We start from the raw sequence: 19,396 nt of genomic DNA on the forward strand, positions 1-19,396 counted from the left end.
GTTCTGGCTAAAATATCTCCAGGAATGGGAGTTATGTCTTCTTGCCTCACCACCAGGCTTTAGCTAGTGGCACGCGTGGCCTCCTGCATGGCTGTGTCAGGAGGGAAGGTTTTGCTTCCCAGTTCACCTGTTCATTCCACTTGACTTCTCTGAGGGTGCAGCCCAGCAGATGTAAAAGCTGCCTCTCAAACAGAAGAATGCTCTGTGCCATCTCTGCAGCCCTGTGCATAAAGGTGGCAGGGCTTGCTTGGTGGGTCCCTGCTGTGTCACAGGTGGAAGCAAGACAAAGGGTGATACTTAACAGACTTGGTGGAACCCTGAGGGCCCCGGGGAGGGCTGCCCCTTGGTGTTTTCCTCGGTTCACTGTTGTCTTTTGGCACCGAAGCCTCACCTGACTGCAGGTGTGGTTTCCAAGATAGTATTATGCTCTCCTGTCACCAAATTCCATTCTTATATGACACCTGTCTCTCTAAAATACTTTTCAGCTTATCAGCCCACTGGGCAGAATATTAGTTCCCATCGTAAACTGTGTGGCTATACAGCTGCAGAGGGACTACAGATGTGCACACATTGTTTCAAAGCCCCTGTGCTAACCTGCTGATGCCTGCTGCAAGCCTTAAATTTGCACCACAGGGCATGCAATGGTCTGTATTCCAGTGTCTGCCCTCTCTATGAGGAGGGGAGCTCAGTCCCCAGTGCTCCTCCACCACTTTGCGAAATCCTGGTGATATGCTTTGACAGTCAGGTTTTTGGAATCCAGCTGCATTCACCTCCGGGAAGGACACAGGGACACCCTCGAACAGGACACAGGGTAGCTGTCAGGAAGTAAATAGGGGAGGCATTATTTTTGGAGTGACCTACCTAAATTTCTAGTAATTCAATACCCACATGCTGATGATAAGGACTTGCTAACACAAAGTACAAATGTTGAGGAAAAGATGCGAGTGGTGCTCCAGAGGAGTCCAGGCTGATGGCAGTGGGGAAGAAACGCTGATCTGTTTGAGGGCCCTACAGGGGGGTCGGGATGGCTGCATGGATGGGCTGAGCACAACTGGATCAGGCCCAAGAAGACCAAGTGCTGGCTGCTGCTCTTTGGCCACGATAACCCCAGGCAGCACCGCAGCGCTGCAGCACCATGCCCAGGTGCCCAAGAAGGCCAAGGGCATCCTGGTTTGTAGCAGAAATGCTGCAGCCAGCAGGAGCAGGGAGGTGATCGTGCCCCTGTAGACAGCACTGGTGAGGCCTCACCTCAAGTGCTGTATTCTGTTCCAGGCCCCTCACAACAAGAAAGACGTGGAGGCCCTGCAGTGGGTCCATGGAAGGGCAATGGGGCAGGAAAAGGTCTGGAACAAAAGTCCCATGAGGAGCGGCAGAGTGAACTGGGATTGTTGAGTCCGGAGGAGGCCGTATAACTCCCTGAAAGGAGGTTGTAGCGAGGTGGGGGTCAGCCTCTTCTCCCACGTAGCAGCGATGGGATGAGAGGGAATGGCCTCAAGTTGAGCCAGAGGAGGTCCCCGTTGGATATCAGGAAGAACATCTCTGCTGAAAGAGCGGTCGGGCACTGGCACAACTGCCCAGGAGCTGGGGGAGTCAGCGTCCATGGAGGAGTTCCTGAACCATGGGGATGTGGCACTGAGGAACGTGGGCTGCTGGGCGGTGGGACTTGGTGATCTTAGAGGTCTTTGGCAACCATAGATTCTGTGATTCTGTGAATCGAGTCATTTATTGTAACCAGAGGTAATCAGCAGCGAACAACCAAAAAGTAAAGCCTCGAGAACATGGAAACACGTAAAGGCTTGACTGGGATATTGATGGAGCAACAGGCCCGGCAGCGTTCAGGTGGGGCCAGAAGGGTGGACGTGTCACCCAGTGCCTTCAGCAGCACCAACAAGCCAGGTTCCAGCAGCGCTGCATCCGGCACCAGGCCCCTTGCTCTGGGCTGGCTGCAAGAGCCACCACCCTCCTGCTTGGGTGCCCTCAGCCCCTGTGAGGTGTGATGACATCACAGAGGGTGGCATGGAACGGCCATTGAGACACGTGGGATGTGGAGCTGAGCTAAGGCTGTGGGGCTCAGGCCAAGCTGAGTGCAACCTGGTGAGGTGAGCAGAGAGGAAGGGGCTGCCTGAGGCTGCCAAGCGAGGAGTGTTCCCCAGTGCTCGGGGGCCTTAGCTGCAAACTCAGCCTCATCCCGCTTCTCCCACAGGTTGGCACGCGGAGGACAAAGCCCAGCAGTGATGGGACAGGGACTCTGCAAGTGGTTTCCGTCAATACGCACAGTGTGCGTGGGGACGCAGGAGGCCACTGGCTCGAGGGAGCCAGGTGAGAGCAAAGTATCCCTGCATGCAGCTCCCCACCACTGGGCAGAGGGGTGCTGGGGGTCTGCCTGCAGCAGAGAGGGGAGACGGAGGCACGCAGGGGCTCCCCAGCATCTGCGGGCAGGGTCCCACTGCTCCTTGCCAGGAGGGCCACAGCTGGGCTATGGCTGGCTGCTGGCACCGCTGGGCCTGCAGTGCCCCTTCCCCTCCACAGCCTCCAGCCCTGCCTCTCAGCTGGCATGGCTGGCACAGAGCAGCCCCTAGGAGAGCCCCCAGGGGCAACTTGGCCCATCAAGGCGCTCACTGCTGTTACTCTCTTCTCCAGCATGTGTGCTGTGTGGCCAAGTGGATGATGACTCCAGCATCCTTGGGTGCAAAGAAGAGCACAGTGGATACTATTTCCATATGTATTGTGTGGTGGGTTCCAATGTGGCTCCTGACACCTTCCTCCAACTAGTGATTCCCTCCTTTCTGCCCTAACAAGATCACGCTCTTTCCTCTTGTACAGAAAGCTGCCAATGATCTTTGTCAACCAGGATCAGATAGCGACAGTGCAAGATTTTATTTACACGACCTGATAAGCGCAGTGAGACAGGCAGAGAAGAAGGTGAGCACTGGACCAGAACAGGGAGCTTTGTGCCAGGACAGGCACTGCTTGCTTAGCCTGGTCAAAAGAAAGCAATCCCAGCTCTTCCAACCCGATCCAGGAGAAATTCCTGCTCTTGCAGATGAGCCCTGTTCACTGGGCAGCTCTGCTGAGTGCCACCCAGCCCTGCCTGCACCCTGTGCCCTCTCCAGAGGTGCGGGGCCTGCTGTGTAGGCCCTGAGCCTGCTGCTGATGGGGGCTGCTCTGCTCTTTCCAGCTCTGCTTCATTTGTGGCAAGAGGGGGGCCTTCATCACCTGCGCGGAGCCAGACTGTGACCGCAGCTTCCATCTCCCCTGTGCCTCAGAGGGTGAATATATCACCCAGTACTTTGGAGAGTTCAGGTAAGGGCTGCCAGGTGTTGCCTGTGAGCCCCCAAACCCTCCTGTCAGCAGCAGCCAAAGAAGCAAGGAACACACGAGGCATTGTGACACCTCCCAGCAGCCTGACACAGCCAGAGCCAAGGCCTGGGGCTCGTTCCTGTTCCTCTGCCCCCCTCTCAGCACTTCTCACCTTGCCCATCCCTCCCATCTTCCCCCCAGGTCCTTCTGCTGTGAGCACTGCCCGCAGCAGGCAGTGGAGGCAGTGCCGGAGCAGGACACGACCTGCATCATCTGCATGGACCCCGTAGGTGACAGCAAGTCATACAGCACCATGGTGTGCCCGTCTTGCCAACACGCCTGGTTCCACCGGGCGTGCATCCAGGTAGGAGCACTCCCCTCGCCCTGTGGGAATGGTCAGCGCTCAGCAGCACCAGGCCCGGCTCACACTCACGTTGCTTGTGTTTCTGGTGCAGGAGCAGGCCCTGTGCGCAGGGATTGACTGCTTCCAGTGCTCCCTCTGCAGAGACAGGGACTATTTTATTGCAGACATGCTCGCCATGGGGATCCGAATCCCACTCAGGTTGGTGTCTTTCAGCCAGCACTTGAGATGTGATGGCACAAGAGCTGTCCTTGGCAAGGGACTGCACTGGCAGGCCTGGCCCTGTACAGCCTTTAACACGGGCCTCAGCATCATTGGGAAGCTGGAACTGGGCATAGAGCGGAGCAGGGGGGATGCCATGGATTAGTTTTAGTCCTGGGGCAGTGAGTGATCATCGCATTCCCTCTCTCCTCTGGCAGAAGACCAACATGGGAGGACGACGATGCCTTTGCATCCCTGGGAGTTAGGCACCAGCACTGTGATGCCACTGACTGCCTTAATCCACACGGCAGAGATTGGAAAGAGGAAGAAGGGTGAGTTACCTCAGCAGCCTTCTGGGGCTCTGCGTGGGATCCCAGCTTCACCACAGGCTGGGGGAGCACGGACCGAGCACCAGAGCTGTGCTGGGCACTCCCTGGCTCAGATCACTTTGTCCTCACGGCCACAACCCATTGGTTTCCCCAGGCCCTGGGAGCTGCTCCTCTGCAGCTCCTGTGCTGCACAAGGGACTCATCGGCGCTGTTCCTACCTGAGTCACAGCACAACCGAGTGGGAGTGCAACACCTGTGCTGGAGAGGGCATCGGTAAGAGGCAAAAGTCCCTCTGGCCCACGAGGGATAGAAGCCTGTAACACCTCAGTGCTACAGGTCAATCCTGCTCACCATCCTGCCTCCCCTTGCAGACTCCAACACAAATTTGGACAGTGCTGGACTCAGCACCATCACCCAGCAGGAACCAGGGCCTTCCCAAGGCTCCAGCACCACCAGCCAGGCACCATCAGGGTCAGCTGACTGTTCCCATGTGCCTGTGAGCAGTGGCCAGTCCAGCCAGCGCAGGACGGGCCGGAGGAGAATCCGCCCGCATTTAAGCCGGGAGGAGAACACCTACAATCAGCCCCGAGGAGGCCGTGGGAGCTGCCGTAATGCTGCCCCGATTGCTGGGAGCAGCTCCCTAAACTCTGCCAGCCGTAGGACATCAGAGTCCTCGAGGCACTCCCCAGAACTTGGCTACAACCGCTGGTGCAGACAGGGACAGCGGGCCCGGACACGAAGCCGCTCTCCGTTGCAGCGCCGGGCCCAAGGTTCTCCAAGCCAGCCCCAAACACGCCGTGGGAGCAGACAGGCACCAAGTGCTAAGAGCTGCACCCACAGCTACACCACACCGAGAGCACCGCGGTCCTCAGGGGATTCCACAGCGGCTGAAGGAAGCTGGTCCCGGCAGCCAGGGCGGGCGCGGACTCGAAGCCGCTCCCCTCTTGAACATCGGGCTGCAGAGATCCACAGCCAGCCCCGAAATCGCCGCAGGAGCCAATCCAGGCGGCGAGGGCCACCCCAGGGGAGAAACCGCTCCCGGGTACCACGTCGGGCCCAGCATATCCACAGCCGGCCCTAATGATGCAACAGAAACAGTTGTGTAAAAGCTCCATTTGCTGTCATCAGATCCATAAACATCCACAATAAAACTTAGAGTTCCATCATGCCACTGTCGGTTTCATTCTTCTCTGCCTTTCCAAAGGTGGGCAGCTTTAGGGGCTGCAACCACAGGGATCTCTTCCCCCCAGCAGCCAACCCATTCCTTCCTCCTCACGGCCCGGTTCAGGCTGAGCTGGGTTCTGGCTCCGACACCAGCAGGGTGCAGTGTTTCCAATGCACAACGTGGTGGATGTCAGGCTGGCAGCTGCAGCCCCTTCTGGGATTGTTTTTGTTAACTTGGGGATGTCACTATGTTTGGGACACGTGGGCAGCCCCAGAGCTGCTGCTGGCTGTGGAGTGGGCCAGCATTCAGGCAGTGCCTCAGGTCTGCTGCCACTGTTTGTAAACAGGACATCCACCCTATATTTCTTGGTCCAGTTGTCTAGAGAAATAGCCCGCTGGTCTCTTCCTGGTATTTGACATACAGCCCCCTTGAGCTCACCCATTATTAGGCTTTGGTATCCCCAAGGGATTGTAAAACCAACATAAATCACAAACTGACAAGCTATTGGTGCTTTCTTCTTTGATACTCTGCATCCCACAGAGCTCGGAAAATTCAGGAGACTTGTTGTCACTTGTGTTATTTCCTCCCTTGACTCAGCACCTATAAGAAGTTCATCTGCACACTGGCGCAGTGTAGCTTCCAGCCATTTGTGCTGCCATCCCTCCAGTTCCTTAGCAAGCTGGTTCCCAAATATGATGGGGCTATTTTTAAAGTCCTGGCAGAGCACAGTCCAACACCACGGTGTTTTCCTTCCAGTTTTGGGGTTTTTGTCCTCCAACACAAAGGAGGGTATGTGGGCTTTCCGTAAGGGGATGTACTTCCATCACAATTGGACTTACAGCCCTTTGATCCTGAACCACCTGACATTCTGTGGAGTGAGGCTTTCTGGCTGGCAGAAGTGCAGTACAGCAGTGTGAACAGCATTCCCATAACAGCCTGTGAGTCACAACTTTCCAGTCAGAGGCTGAGTTCCTCTCCTACCTTCCATTTTTAGGAGGTAGTGCTTTTGTCTTGCGGGCTTAGCTTCTGGCTTTAGGGATATCCATACTGTTTCAGCTGCTTTGGATCATTCTGGGATTTCAGTAGCCTCCCCCAGTGGATTTACAGCAGACAGTACTTCACAGGGGTCTATGGTTTTATTTTATTAGCAGTTATTTGCACATTAAATTTGTTCAGTAAGCAACTCAAGGTATCGGACGCTGAAGGATATACAAGAAATCCCAGGTAAACACCTGGTTTCCAATCCTCTTCTCAGCTGCCTTTATCCAAAGTAAAGTAAGGAAAGTAAGGCCGCATGTTTTTGGCTGTTGAGAAGCCTGCGTTTAGCCAGCGTATCAAAACGCCCTTCTTTGCTGCAGCAGAGGTTAGCCCTGTGCCCCTTGCTCCAGTTTCAGCACAGGTATGGCTAACACCACACCAGTTTGGTTTGTTGGTGGGCGCTGAGTGCATACCTGGGGCCCAGCTACTCTATGGGAAGAGAGGGTGAATGCATCAGCCAGAACATCTAGTTATTCATGGTGTCTATGCTGCTCTTCTGGTCACAGGCTTGTAGCAATATGTGATATTAAGGAATTATGCATAGTGCCCCTTCAAGTAGTTGCCACACTGACTGAAATAGATACATGCTTCTGTGCCCAGTGTTACAAAGGCTGCTCTGAAGGCGTTTCCTCCTGTATGATGATACTGGCTCATGGCATCAGAGGGGGATGTTGTGGGATGGCACTAGAGGTTGAATCTTTCTGCCAGCAGTGAGCACAGTGAGACACTGGGTCGTGCAGCTCAGCAGTGGTGACAGTGACAGTTCAGCAGTGACTCCTGCTGCTGCAGGATTTTACGACCGCGGCGTGAAGATTGTCCAGCACTGCTGATGGAAAACACACAGCTAATTGTTGCAACTATGTTGAAAAATAGCATTTTGAAGTGGAGAATTTGATCTGTTAAACAGTGTCATGACACTATTTGTGTCTGTAGCAGTTTCCAAGTATCAGCTGAGCCTCTGAGTCCCGACTCGCACCCTTCATGTCAGTGGGCCTAGCAGAAGGAACCCTGTCCTTGCAGCTGCCTCAATTTACTGACAGGTTTAGCTGCCCAACGCAGCTTTCCGAGAAGCTGAGCGCCCAATTCAAGCCGCTCTTGCCCGATCTCGCCACGCTGCCCGCGGCCGAGCGCGGGTTTGGTCGAGCAGGAGGAAATTTGGTCATGCATATTCACGAGGTGGGCGGGGCAAGCGGCAGATATATTCATTATTCATGAGGTTTCGCGCGCTTTTGCTGCCCACGTGGTGCATTTTCGCGCGGAATCCGGCGGGGTAGGAAGCAGCGATGGCGGTGAGCGGCCGGAACGGGGCTTGGGGAGAAAGGGCGGGCGGGCTCGGGACGCAAAGCTCGATTCCTCTCTGCCCTGGGAGGCGTTTGTTGATTTTTTTTCTTTGTATTTATTTATTCATTCCGGGGGGCGCGGGGGTTGCCGGTTGTCTTGAGAAGTCTCCCGGTGGCCCTGTATCGGAGAAGGGAGCATTGGGGCGGTTCAGAGACCTTCTCCTTTGTTCCGGGCTCAGCGGACCTGGTTCTCAGGTCTTTCCGTTGCAGTTTGTAGGGAACGTTTTTAATTTTTCCCCTTTCGGGAAGCAGGACTCATTGCTGAGCAGCATTCCCCTTCGGCCCTCCGGAAGCACCAAGCCCCCTTGGCCCGGTGGCGGGGAGGAGCAGCCCCGCTCCCCAGCCGCCCTCACCCGCCCTCCCCTCCTTGTAGGACTCCTCCGAATCGCAGGCGGCGGTCACCAGCCCCGTGCGCAGCTCCCGCCGCGGCGATGCGTTCACGTCCAGCCCCGGCAGGGACCTGCCCCCCTTCGAGGATGAGTCCGAGGGGCTCCTGGGCACCGAAGGGCTCCCCGAAGAGGAAGAAGAAGGAGAAGAGCTCATCGGAGAGGGGATGGAGAGGTAAGGAGGCCGCTGAGAGCTAGCATCTGGGGAGTTGCGTTTGTAGGTGGGGTTTTGTTATTGGGATTCTCAGTGCGGACCAGCAGTGGGTGCTGGTAGCCTAATGAAGGGTCTGAAGTGCTGCTGGGTGGTAAGGAAAGAAGAGTCAGGGCGTGATGGTGTAAAGTTCTGGAAGCACAGAACACATCGCAAACCAGGGGCAAAGTGCTATTGTGATCTAGGGACAATAAACCTGGATCTTGAGGTATAGGATGCGCATCGAGCCCAGCTCCTTGCTCTTGCAACCATAAATGTTAATGCTTTGCTACTCAGCCAGACCTGCCAACTAGCCAGAGAACTGTACAATACAGAGACTTCAGTGCTGGCATTTGTAATCCTGGTGTTGGAGCCTTTCATACTGCAGGGCATCTCCCCTTGCTCCTTCCTGTCCCGTGGGCTCCGTCTGATGCAGTTCATCTGTCCTGACTCACTGATAGCCAAGGGAAGCTGGATAAATGCCTTCTGGAGTTTGTTTCAATGCTGCGTGTGTGCCCTAGGGACTACCGGCCCATTCCAGAGCTGGATGTCTACGAGGCAGAGGGCCTGGCCTTGGATGATGAAGATGTGGAGGAGCTGACTGCCAGCCAGCGGGAAGCTGCAGAGAGAGTGATGAGGCAGCGGGACCGTGAGCTGGAGCAGGGCATGGGCCGCATGAGGAGGGGGCTGCTCTATGGTAGGTGGAGATGACAGAGGCTTCTGTGGGCTGGGTGGGAGGGCCTTTGATGCGCTTAGAAGTATGTTGTTTGGACTTGCTTCCTTGGTATGTTAATGGACATGTTTGAGTGCTGTTGATTACAAATCTTCCCCTTTAAAGACTTCAGCTATCGTGGAAGGTGCAGAAATTAGGTGGAGCTGAACTGGAGTTTGGCTGGGCCTGGGGTAGTTTTTGGTTTGTAAGTGCCAGCCTCTTTGCTTCCTCAGCCCATTGCAGTTCATCCATGACCATTCCAAAGAGGGAGAATGGGAAACTCAACTCTGACCGATTTGTCTTCCCAACCCATAGACAGCGACGATGAAGATGAAGACCGTCCTTCGCGGAAGAGGCGGCTGGCAGAACGGGCTGCTGATGGCATAGAGGAGGAGGATGAAGACATGATTGAGAGCATCGAAAATCTGGAAGACATGAAAGGGCATTCAGTGAGGGAGTGGGTTTCCATGGCGGCTCCCCGGCTTGAGATCTACCACCGCTTCAAGAACTTCTTGAAGACCCATGTGGATGACCATGGGCACAACGTCTTCAAGGAGAGGATCAGCGACATGTGCAAAGGTACAGCTGGGTGATAACCCTCTTTATGTGGACTGTGGTACTTTGCAGTGATTCAGCCAACAGGTGGATTTTTTTCTGCCTGTCCTGTTTGTCCCAGACACCAAGTCAGCACTTCAAGAAACTGATGCTAGCGGAGATAAATGAACAATGGAAACATCATGACTGCCTTCTTTGATTCTGTCTGACTAATTAGAAGGCCCCTCGGGTCTGCTACTCATTAATATTCATATCCTAGAAATGCTGGCAAAAAGTAGCAGCAGACAGTGGGCTGCGTGCTTGTGGTCTGAAAGAGACAACAATTACTTGCTGTCTGTGACAGTTAGTTTCTCACACTGAAAACTGGGTTGTCCAGTGAGGGGCCACAAATAAACAGTGTGACTTTGAGGATCATGTCCGTGTTGCAGCACTGTGTTTGACTACTCACTGACAGAAGCAGTCACTGACAGAAACCATCAGTGAAAATTTTTAAAAGCTGGAATTGTTACATCTAAGAACAACTTCTGTAACTGCAGTTGTTCATATTTCTTACTTATGCTGAGTCAGAAGATTGAGTACTGGATCCTGGTTGGTGTTACACAGTTAAAAAATAAAGGCATTTTTCTTCCTACTCCTCAGGAACAGCAGAGGCAGAATATTTTTGCCAGCCATTCAGTGCTGGCTATTAGCACTGCTATTAACTTCTGTTTCCTGGAGTCTGTATGAGAGCAGTTTGTTGGGCTGAGGCTTTCAAGTCTCAGGAACACTGAGTCTGAGGAATACCTACAGAACTGGAGAGAAATAATCAGAATGAGTACTGATGGAAAAAAATAGTTAGAAAAATAACTTTAATGGACTTCTCCAGCTGTTTTTAAGTTGGTGACTTCCACATTTCTCAGGAGAGGTGCAGACACCTACAAGCTGCAGCTTGCAGGAAACCAGCTTGTGTGTTCTGGATATCTTTTACAGGCTGCTTGAGAAGTGAGCAGGTTGAAAATGAAATGCTCCCCTTCTTTTTCTTAAGAGAACAGAGAGAGTCTAGTGGTGAACTACGAGGATCTGGCTGCCCAGGAACATGTCCTTGCCTACTTTCTACCTGAGGCCCCAGCAGAAATGCTGAAGATCTTTGATGAAGCAGCCAAGGAAGTGGTGTTGGCCATGTACCCCAAGTACGATCGTATTGCTCAAGAGATCCATGTTCGTATCTCCCACCTCCCTCTGGTGGAAGAGTTGCGGTCGCTCAGGTAAGCAGCAGAACTACCAGCAGTGGCTGTAGGACCTACAGAAGGCTTTGGGGTGCTAAGGAGAACTAGTCTAAGCTACAGTTAAAAGTAGTTAAGCTACAGTTAAGCTACATAAACCCAACAGAACTGCTAAACTTATAACAGAAAAAGAGTCTGATTAAGGATGAACTTCCAATGTCCCCTAAGGGAAAACACAAACCTTGATCTTCCTACCAGGAATTGTTTTTTAGAAGGCCTATGGTGGATGTGCCTTCAAGCAGAAATGTCTGCAGGGTGTTCTTTCTATGCCCTGCAGACATCCAGTATCTCTCTTCCTTCAGGCAACTACACTTGAACCAGTTGATCCGGACCAGCGGAGTGGTGACAAGTTGCACAGGCGTCCTGCCTCAGCTGAGCATGGTCAAGTACAACTGCACCAAGTGCAGATTCATCTTGGGACCCTTTTTCCAGTCCCAGAACCAGGAGGTGAAACCCGGTTCCTGCCCAGAGTGTCAATCTCTTGGTCCCTTTGAAATCAACATGGAAGAGGTAAGAGATGTGGGTGTCTGGGAGCTGCTTAATTACACAAATGTACCAGGCTGCTGGTTCTGCCCAGGCTGGACAGAAGCTGTCCAGCTGTCCTCCTTTCCTAGTTAGGTCAGTATTTCAGTCAGATCTACCAACTAAGGAAACTAGAAGACTGTAGCAAAATCCCTGATGTGGAGCATCTGGCTTTTATTCTTTGCTTTGGTGTTTTTAACTATCGTGAGTGGAATGTTTTTCTCCCAGGAACTGATCCAGGTTGGACAAACACCACAGAAGCTGAAGCTCTGTGATCAGATATGGAAAATAGATTTGTCATCATTGCTGTCTATCACAGTCTGGAATTGCTCCTGTCAACCTCCATCCTCCTGTAGTTTTCTAGCTGAAATAAAGTAAATCTTTGAATAGACTTTTTTTCCAGTAAGGTGCCTTTTAAGAGTGATAGTGCCAATGCCATCTGGAAATGCTGGTTAACTTTTATTTTCCTACTGCAGACAGTCTATCAGAACTATCAGCGCATCAAAATCCAGGAGAGCCCTGGGAAAGTAGCTGCTGGCAGGCTGCCCCGCTCCAAGGATGCCATTCTCCTTGCTGATCTGGTTGACAGCTGCAAGCCAGGGGATGAGATTGTAAGTACGTGGAGTGAGCACAGAGCATTTGTAAACTCTCTGACAATAACATCAAGGTGGACGTCAGTAATTCTATCAGGGGAGAAGGAAGGAAGATTGTCTTCAGATGCATTTGGGCAACTTGTTTACAAGACTGATATCTTAAAATGGAAAGAGGGGGCTGTTTGAGGCTGTGCATGCACTGACAGACCATCTCCTGCTTCCCAGGAGCTCACAGGGATCTATCACAACAACTATGATGGCTCCCTGAACACTGCCAATGGGTTCCCAGTGTTTGCGACTGTGATCCTGGCCAACCACATTGCCAAGAAGGACAACAAGCTGGCTGTCGGGGAGCTGACTGATGAGGATGTGAAAATGCTTGTGGCTCTGTCCAAGGATGAGCAAATTGGGGAGAAGGTGGGTCTGTCACTAATACACCCTTCTGCTGAGAGCCAGCCATCATCTGGCAGCTGTATCAGAAAGTGATGTGAGATGTCAGCTAGCTAAACACTGGGTGGAGGGGCTTTCAGAAATCTCAGTTCCCTGGATGCTCTTCTGGTCATCTCTCAGCTGTTGATTAGCATGAGTTACCAGAGAGATGCAAATATGACACTTTCCTTGCCCTTCTGGAGATCAAATTTTCTGTTTCTCCCCTTCTTTCTCTGGGGCTCCACATAGCCACAGGGCTGGAAGATGAGTGAGAGTTGCTCAGGCATTGCTTATATTTGATCATTAGTTTCTCTTCCTGAAAGCAAACTGTGAGGAGGTACTCTGAGGGCCAGTGCTTGCAGAATTGATCCTCTTGGATGTTATTACCTAGCTAAACCACGCTGGAGGTCTTAGCTTTGTCTGTCTCCACATGCTGAGACCTGAATACAGTACTTTAAAGAAGGCTCCTGGACTGGTGCATATTAAACCTCACTTGAGTTGAGTTTAAACTCTCCAGTGTTGAGACTTCACTCTGTTGCCTTGGTTGCACAGTTTTTAATATTGACTGTGTTGTTTCTGGTGCGTAGAGTAGCTCCTTTTAAGTCAGAGCTGTTTTAAAATCAGTAATCTCCTCCGTCAGGCTATTTTCAGAATTCCCAGGAGAAAATAAGCCAATCATCATATTTGACCACGATTCATGTGTAACACAGCCCATCCAGTGACTATGATGTGCAGTGAGTAGGTCTCAAACTGAATCAAGGTCTGCAGCTTTGCAGTAGGTGATAACAGCCACTGTGGTGTGCAGCTGGAATCTAGAGGCTGTGGCTGCTGCTTCTAGCACCAAACTATACAGTCTCCTGTGATCCAATGGCATTTATTTATTTATTTATTTATTTATTTTTTAAACAACTTTGTGACTCTGGGTTGATGGTTACTTTTGAAAAATCTTCCTCAGCAGAGACAATAAGACTCTTTAAAGACAGCTCTATAGTGTTGGCAACCATAGATAAATCCAAGCTGTTTTTCACACCCCTTTCTGCCCAGACAGGGAAACGTTACTCCCTAGATAACTCTCTGCATTTCCTTTCAGATTTTTGCCAGCATTGCCCCATCTATTTATGGACATGAAGATATCAAGAGGGGTTTGGCTTTAGCCTTATTTGGTGGAGAGCCCAAAAACCCAGGTGAGTGTAATGTGTTGTGCAGGGCTGATTCAACAGATCTGGGTTTGTCAGTGCTGTTGCAGTGAGTGGTCAGAGTTGTCTGTGTGTCTTGGTGACAGGCAAGTGGACAGACTGAGGAAATCTGACAGAAGTGGCTGTTCTATCACACCAAAAATTGGTGTGAGAGTAGAAATGCTAAGACTGAAAACAGCTCCTGCTGCAAGCGTAGGCATGTTTTTATCCCTCTTCCTCTAGGAAGTCATATTTGATGCTCCTTTAAAAAGGTTCAATCTGTTGGTGTCCTGATTTGTTGTCATCTTAAAAGAATGCATTCAGCAGGGTTAGAAATGCTTTTTTTACACTCAATTTAAAAAGCTGCAATTGCAGTGGAAAGGAAAAAGCTCTGCTTTGTTCCCAGTTCTTATGCACTGCTGTATTTGATCCTTCAGTACTTTTGTTCTTCTCAGTGTTCTAAACCATAACAAAATATGACAGTGGCTATATCTGATCTTCCCCTCAATTTTCCTGTACAGTGGTTTCTCTGCATACTCTGCCTTCCCTTCAGCTTTGTGGTGTTCAGGGTAGGGTTGCTATCAAGTGGTGCACAGAGGACTCAGTTGCCTGTGTGTCTCTCCCATTACTGTTGTAGGTGGCAAACACAAAGTCCGGGGGGACATCAACGTGCTTCTGTGTGGAGACCCTGGTACTGCGAAGTCACAGTTTCTTAAGTACATAGAGAAGGTGTCCAGCAGGGCCATCTTCACCACTGGCCAGGGTGCTTCTGCTGTGGGCCTCACAGCTTATGTTCAGAGGCACCCGGTCAGCAAAGAGTGGACTTTGGAAGCGGGAGCCCTCGTGCTGGCTGACAGAGGTGTCTGCCTGATTGATGAATTTGACAAGGTGAGTTCCAGCTGCATCTCTTTGGGAAGGCTGAGCTGTGGGGGGCTGGCTGTAACCTCTGTGATGAGGACATGAGATAAGTTGGGGTGCCATCGGCCAGCAGACTGGGCTTCCTGCAGTTTGTTTAGGCCATTGCTGGTCTGCATGGTACAGTTTGCTGTCTCTTCAGAGCACACTGTGCAAGCTAATTCCCCTTGGTGCACTGGGCAGTGTTGACTTGAACTGAATCATCTTTGCTTTCTTGTAGATGAACGACCAGGACAGGACCAGCATACACGAAGCCATGGAACAGCAAAGTATTTCCATCTCCAAAGCAGGCATTGTCACCTCCTTACAGGCTCGCTGCACTGTTATTGCTGCTGCTAATCCCATAGGTAAGTGCTGAGAGCCACAGGAATACTCATGTCTCCAGCATCAGTCCTGTTGTCTCAAGAACTGTAGTGCAGCTTCCCTTCTCTCCAGTCTGGAACACAAATCAAGCGAGCAGTAAAGTCTCTCTGTGAAGGAGATTGATGTTTACCTCAAAGCTTCAGCCCTGAATCCTGTGGCTGATGTTGAGGTTTGTCTCTGCTCCAGGTGGTCGATACGATCCATCGCTGACTTTCTCAGAGAATGTAGACCTGACAGAGCCCATCATCTCTCGATTCGATATCCTGTGTGTGGTGAGAGACACAGTGGACCCTGTGCAGGTAAAATCATGCTGTCAGTGTGTCTGCACTGGGCTGTTAGGATGCTCAGCTGCAGCTGCTTACAGAGTTCTGCTGTCTACTGAGTGTCTTCAGTTCTGTTATTACACTGCTCTCTTGTAGGATGAAATGCTTGCCCGGTTTGTTGTTGGCAGCCATGTCAAGCACCACCCAGGTAGTAAGGAGGCAGTGAATGGAGATGCCAGTGAGGTTATTCTTCCCAATACGTACGGGGTGGAACCCATTCCTCAGGAGGTTCTGAGAAAATACATCGTCTATGCCAAAGAGAAGGTCCACCCCAAACTCAACCAGATGGACCAGGACAAGGTGGCCCGGATGTACAGTGACCTGAGGAAAGAGTCTATGGTGAGAATACTGAGGAAAGAAGGGGAGTGAGTGTGTATCCAGACTGCAAATCGACCTGTGACTGCTCCAGCACAGGTTGACACATTCTAGCTATTCATGTCACAAGAGTCTGTGCTGCTTTTTTATGAGAGAGGTCGATTCTACAGTAGCTAGCTGAACAGATGATTCTTCAATTAGATGCAGGGTCTTGCTTGTAGGTAATACATAGTGCAGTGGACTGGACATACATACTGGGGTCTGCCAGAGCAGAGTCTTTTTGTTGTCTTTTTGCCCAGTCTGGCAGGCCCACAGGAAACGTTTGCGTTCACCCATGTGCTCTTGCTGTGTTATAAGGAGCTGTAGAAGTATCCTCTTTTATCTGGGATTTCTCAGGCTGGTTTCATCCTCTCCCATCGTGTGGAATTTTCTTGAGATCAGACTTTGTGAGTTTGGGAAATGTTTTTCTCTAACATTTTTGTTTCTCCATGTAATGCTTGCTGAAGGTGACTGAGGATTGCTGTTTCCTGGAAAGGCACTAAGTGCTTTTCAAAGAGGGATCTCATGCAGCATTCCCTTGTATTCTACCAAATTAAAATGTTAAGTATTGGAGTCTGTACCACACTGTGCAGGATATGCCAGCAGATGGCAGAGCCTACTTAGCTTTACACAGTCCTCTGGTCCAAGTGCCATCTCCTGGAGCGCGAAGCAGGTCCTGACACAGAAACCACCCCGTGTCTTCTATCCTTCACTAAGGGGTTTCTCCTTCCTCTCCCTCCTTAGGCAACTGGCAGCATCCCCATCACAGTGCGGCACATTGAGTCCATGATCCGGATGGCTGAGGCTCATGCCCGTATGCACTTGAGAGATTATGTGGTGGAGGATGATGTCAACATGGCCATCCGGGTGATGCTGGAGAGTTTCATCGACACGCAGAAGTTCAGTGTCATGCGGAGCATGCGCAAGGTGGGTACTGGCTGAGCTGAGAGCTGCTCTGCCCTGACCCTCAGGGTTGGGGTGCAGCCCTCTTGTTTGCCCTGGCTGTGGGAAGAGGATCCTGCAGGCTCTGTTGGGGTCTGTCCCGCACAAACAGGTGTCGTGCCTGTGCAAATGGAGAACTGTGAGTCTGAAGGTGCTGCTGCATAACTGCCTTTTGCTAGTCTGTAGTGGGGCATGTAAGGGCTCTCTTGGCAGCGGTGTTCTGTCAGGGCTGAGATAACAGTGAGAACAGATGTGTCCCAAGCCTCTGTATCCAGAACACTGCTGTGTTTCTCTTATTTTGCCACCTTTTCTCCTGTTTTGGCCCAGTGCTTCCACTACTGCCACAGCCAGTGGCAGTCTCTCTGCAGTTTTTCTAGAACTTCTCAGGGGATGGATTACACCAGTACAGCTCACACTGCAGTTCAGTGAGAGGCTGCCCTTTGAGCAGCAGGACCTGGCTCTGAACAGCTCTTGGCCAGCCACAGCCTGGCATCCATCCACAGAGTGCCTGCCCTCAGTCTGGGTGACTCGTGGCCTCTCTCTTTTGCTGCAAATTGTCAGCCAGACGTGTGAGTCTGCAGGGCACAAGGCAGTCTGGACTAAGGGATACTGCCCTACCCTTCCTCAAGGGCAGCAAACCTCCATAGTGGTGCCCTATTAGCCCCTGGGAGGCTTCAGGGTGGCTGCTGAGGTCTCTCCAGAGATTTTGTATGGGTGTCAGCAGCTGGCAGAAGTGGCTTGGATAATACAGGGCTGTGTTGTTACTCCATGTGCAGGTGGCAGCTTGGCAAGGCTGAAATCCCATAGGAGACACTAAGAGTGCAGGTGACAGTGGTGTCATTTGGTTCCCCTTGTGCTCTGTGGGAGAAGGGTTGGTTGGTTTCAGGCACAGGAGACCTGCAGTGTGGCACTGGGTTCCTGACCCTCTTGGTTTGTCTGATTCTCCTTCCCAGACATTCTCCCGCTACCTTTCCTTCAAGCGAGACAACAATGAGCTGCTGCTGTTCATCCTGAAGCAGCTGGTTGCAGAGCAGGTGATGTACCAGAGAAACCGCTACGGGGCCCAGCAAGACACCATAGAAGTCCCAGAGAAGGATCTGGTGGATAAGGTATGAGCTTATCCTAATAAGCCTTCTGTAGGGTTGGTTCCTGCTTTGTGTTAGCAGCCTCAAACCGAGGTGTTTTCATGGTGTGTATCTTCCCAAGTCAGTGTACCAGGAAAACCTGGTGTTACTGAATTCACCCCAGAACCAGGACTGTTTCATTTGCCTCTACTCCTGTCTTGCCTGGGAGTACCATATTCTTCCTTCTCAGTCCTTGTGCACTCCCATAAAGCTTTGAGGTTGACATGGTAAATCCTGACCATGCTCTGTCGGAGATCCTACAAAACTGCTTCTCATATATGAGGATTGGGAGCTCTGGGATAATAGCTAGGTTTAATGAGTATGCTTTTCCTCTAGTGGAAGTAAAAGGACGAGCTGAGAGCAGGCAGATGCTGAGCCAGCATCCTCTCTTCACTCAGCTGAGCTCTGCCAATGCTCTATTCTCCTGACCTGCAGTCTCCCCTGGTACTGCAGTTCTGGTTCCTGCTGAGCAGAGATTGCTGACTGACAAATTTTGCGTGCCCTCTACTATGGAAAACCACATGGTGCTTATTTTTCTGAATAAGCATTTACCTCTCCCTGCTCTCTTTGCTTCCCAGGCCCGGCAGATCAACATCCACAACCTCTCTGCCTTCTATGACAGCGAGGTGTTCAAGATGAACAGATTCAGCCGTGATGTGAAGCGGAAGCTGATCGTCCAGCAGTTCTGAGGCTGGCAGCAGAGCCCACCATGTGCAAGATGAACCTTTTGTGCTTCTGGCCACCTGGCTGCACTACAGAGCTCACTGTCCAGAGGGACTAAGCTACATGTTCTCTTGCTTGCTTTGTGCCTTATGGATTAAGGAACTGCTGAGCTGCTGAAGATGTTGTAAATAGAACAGAGTTAAGTAGTTAAGTGCCCAGCCAATTCTGTTTAGCAGTTTTGTTTGCTGTTCTGTTTTGTAGCTGAGCCCAACAGGGAGAGAATTGCTGGCCACATAGATGGTATGTTTGCTGATTATTTATCCCTAGTTGTTAAGAGCTCATCTGCAGGAGGGGGTGAGTAGGAGCATTTGAAAGGCATTTGTCTGCCTTATCTGTGCCCCTTGGATTGCAAGCACCTTCAGGGATTCTTTTTTCCTATCTCTGGTGACTCTGCAGCCTGCTGGGTGATAATTGAAACTGCTTTCAACTCTCTGTGAACAAGCCAGCTGCTCAGCTCTAGGCCTTTGCACCTGACACTTGACATTTCCCCAGGTGCCCACATGGGCTGACCTGCTTGGTTTCTGCAAGTGAAAGGGAAGGGGCAGAAGAAGGTAAGAAATAAAATAAAACTTGACCAGTTCTAATATTAGGGGTGACCTGAATAGGCAGTGGAAGCGTCTTCAAAACACGCAGGGGCAGTGTCCAGAAGCCTCAGGGAAGGGGCTTCCCCTGACTCAGCGGGTGATAGCTCTGCACAGCTGTCAGCTGATGTGAATTTACAGCTCTATCCAAGTGCTGGCACCTGAACTGAACAGCACCTCATATCCTTTTACTGAGATTGCTGCTTTGAAGAGTAGCAACAGAGAGAAGCCCTGAGCTGGAGATGTTAAGGGAGGGCAAGTTGGGCTGATAATTCACATGCGATTTTCTTACTGTGTGCATTTTAATACAATTTATTTTCCAATACTTTCGTATTTCCTTCACTTTTTATTTTTAAATTCCTGCTGTTATGGTGGGGAGGAAGAGCATAGCTGAACAACCTGAAACTGCACCAGCTGCTTAGCAGTTTGCTGGTGTTTTATGGCCTGGGTACATATATCCTATGTTTGGTCTTCAAGTTAGTGGGCACTGCTTGTGCAAATAGAGGGAAATAA

General features: G+C 51.3%; 2 protein-coding genes across 3 annotated transcripts; both read left to right on the top strand.

The window, feature by feature from the left end:
• The first annotated feature begins 1,460 nt into the window (after window positions 1-1,460).
• LOC122162866 lies at window positions 1,461-5,323 on the top strand. The gene is given in 10 exon segments (XM_042823572.1): window positions 1,461-2,099; window positions 2,204-2,319; window positions 2,641-2,732; window positions 2,824-2,922; window positions 3,179-3,303; window positions 3,502-3,675; window positions 3,677-3,862; window positions 4,081-4,194; window positions 4,346-4,464; window positions 4,563-5,323. Coding segments are annotated over 10 exon segments (1,818 nt in total). The 5' UTR covers window positions 1,461-2,016; the 3' UTR covers window positions 5,273-5,323.
• Window positions 5,324-7,637: 2,314 nt separating this feature from the next.
• On the top strand, window positions 7,638-19,208 carry MCM2 (minichromosome maintenance complex component 2). Of its 2 annotated transcripts, XM_042823839.1 has the most exons (17): window positions 7,638-7,683; window positions 8,108-8,295; window positions 8,832-9,007; window positions 9,338-9,601; window positions 10,602-10,821; window positions 11,142-11,349; window positions 11,838-11,972; window positions 12,180-12,371; window positions 13,474-13,567; window positions 14,196-14,446; window positions 14,694-14,820; window positions 15,023-15,135; window positions 15,256-15,351; window positions 15,430-15,498; window positions 16,258-16,440; window positions 17,409-17,564; window positions 18,158-19,208. In XM_042823839.1, exons 1-17 carry the CDS (start codon window positions 7,678-7,680, stop codon window positions 18,266-18,268), a joined length of 2,589 nt encoding a protein of 862 aa, XP_042679773.1. In that variant the 5' UTR covers window positions 7,638-7,677; the 3' UTR covers window positions 18,269-19,208. The 2 variants fall into 2 exon arrangements, with proteins under 2 accessions (XP_042679773.1, XP_042679772.1); XM_042823838.1 differs by having other exon boundaries at window positions 15,256-15,498.
• The last annotated feature ends 188 nt before the right edge of the window (window positions 19,209-19,396 follow it).

The sequence above is a fragment of the Centrocercus urophasianus genome, unplaced genomic scaffold (assembly GCF_019232065.1).
Source record: "Centrocercus urophasianus isolate 14NV4802_14NV808 unplaced genomic scaffold, USGS_Curo_1.0 seq_22, whole genome shotgun sequence".
NCBI classification, from domain to species: Eukaryota; Metazoa; Chordata; class Aves; order Galliformes; family Phasianidae; genus Centrocercus; species Centrocercus urophasianus.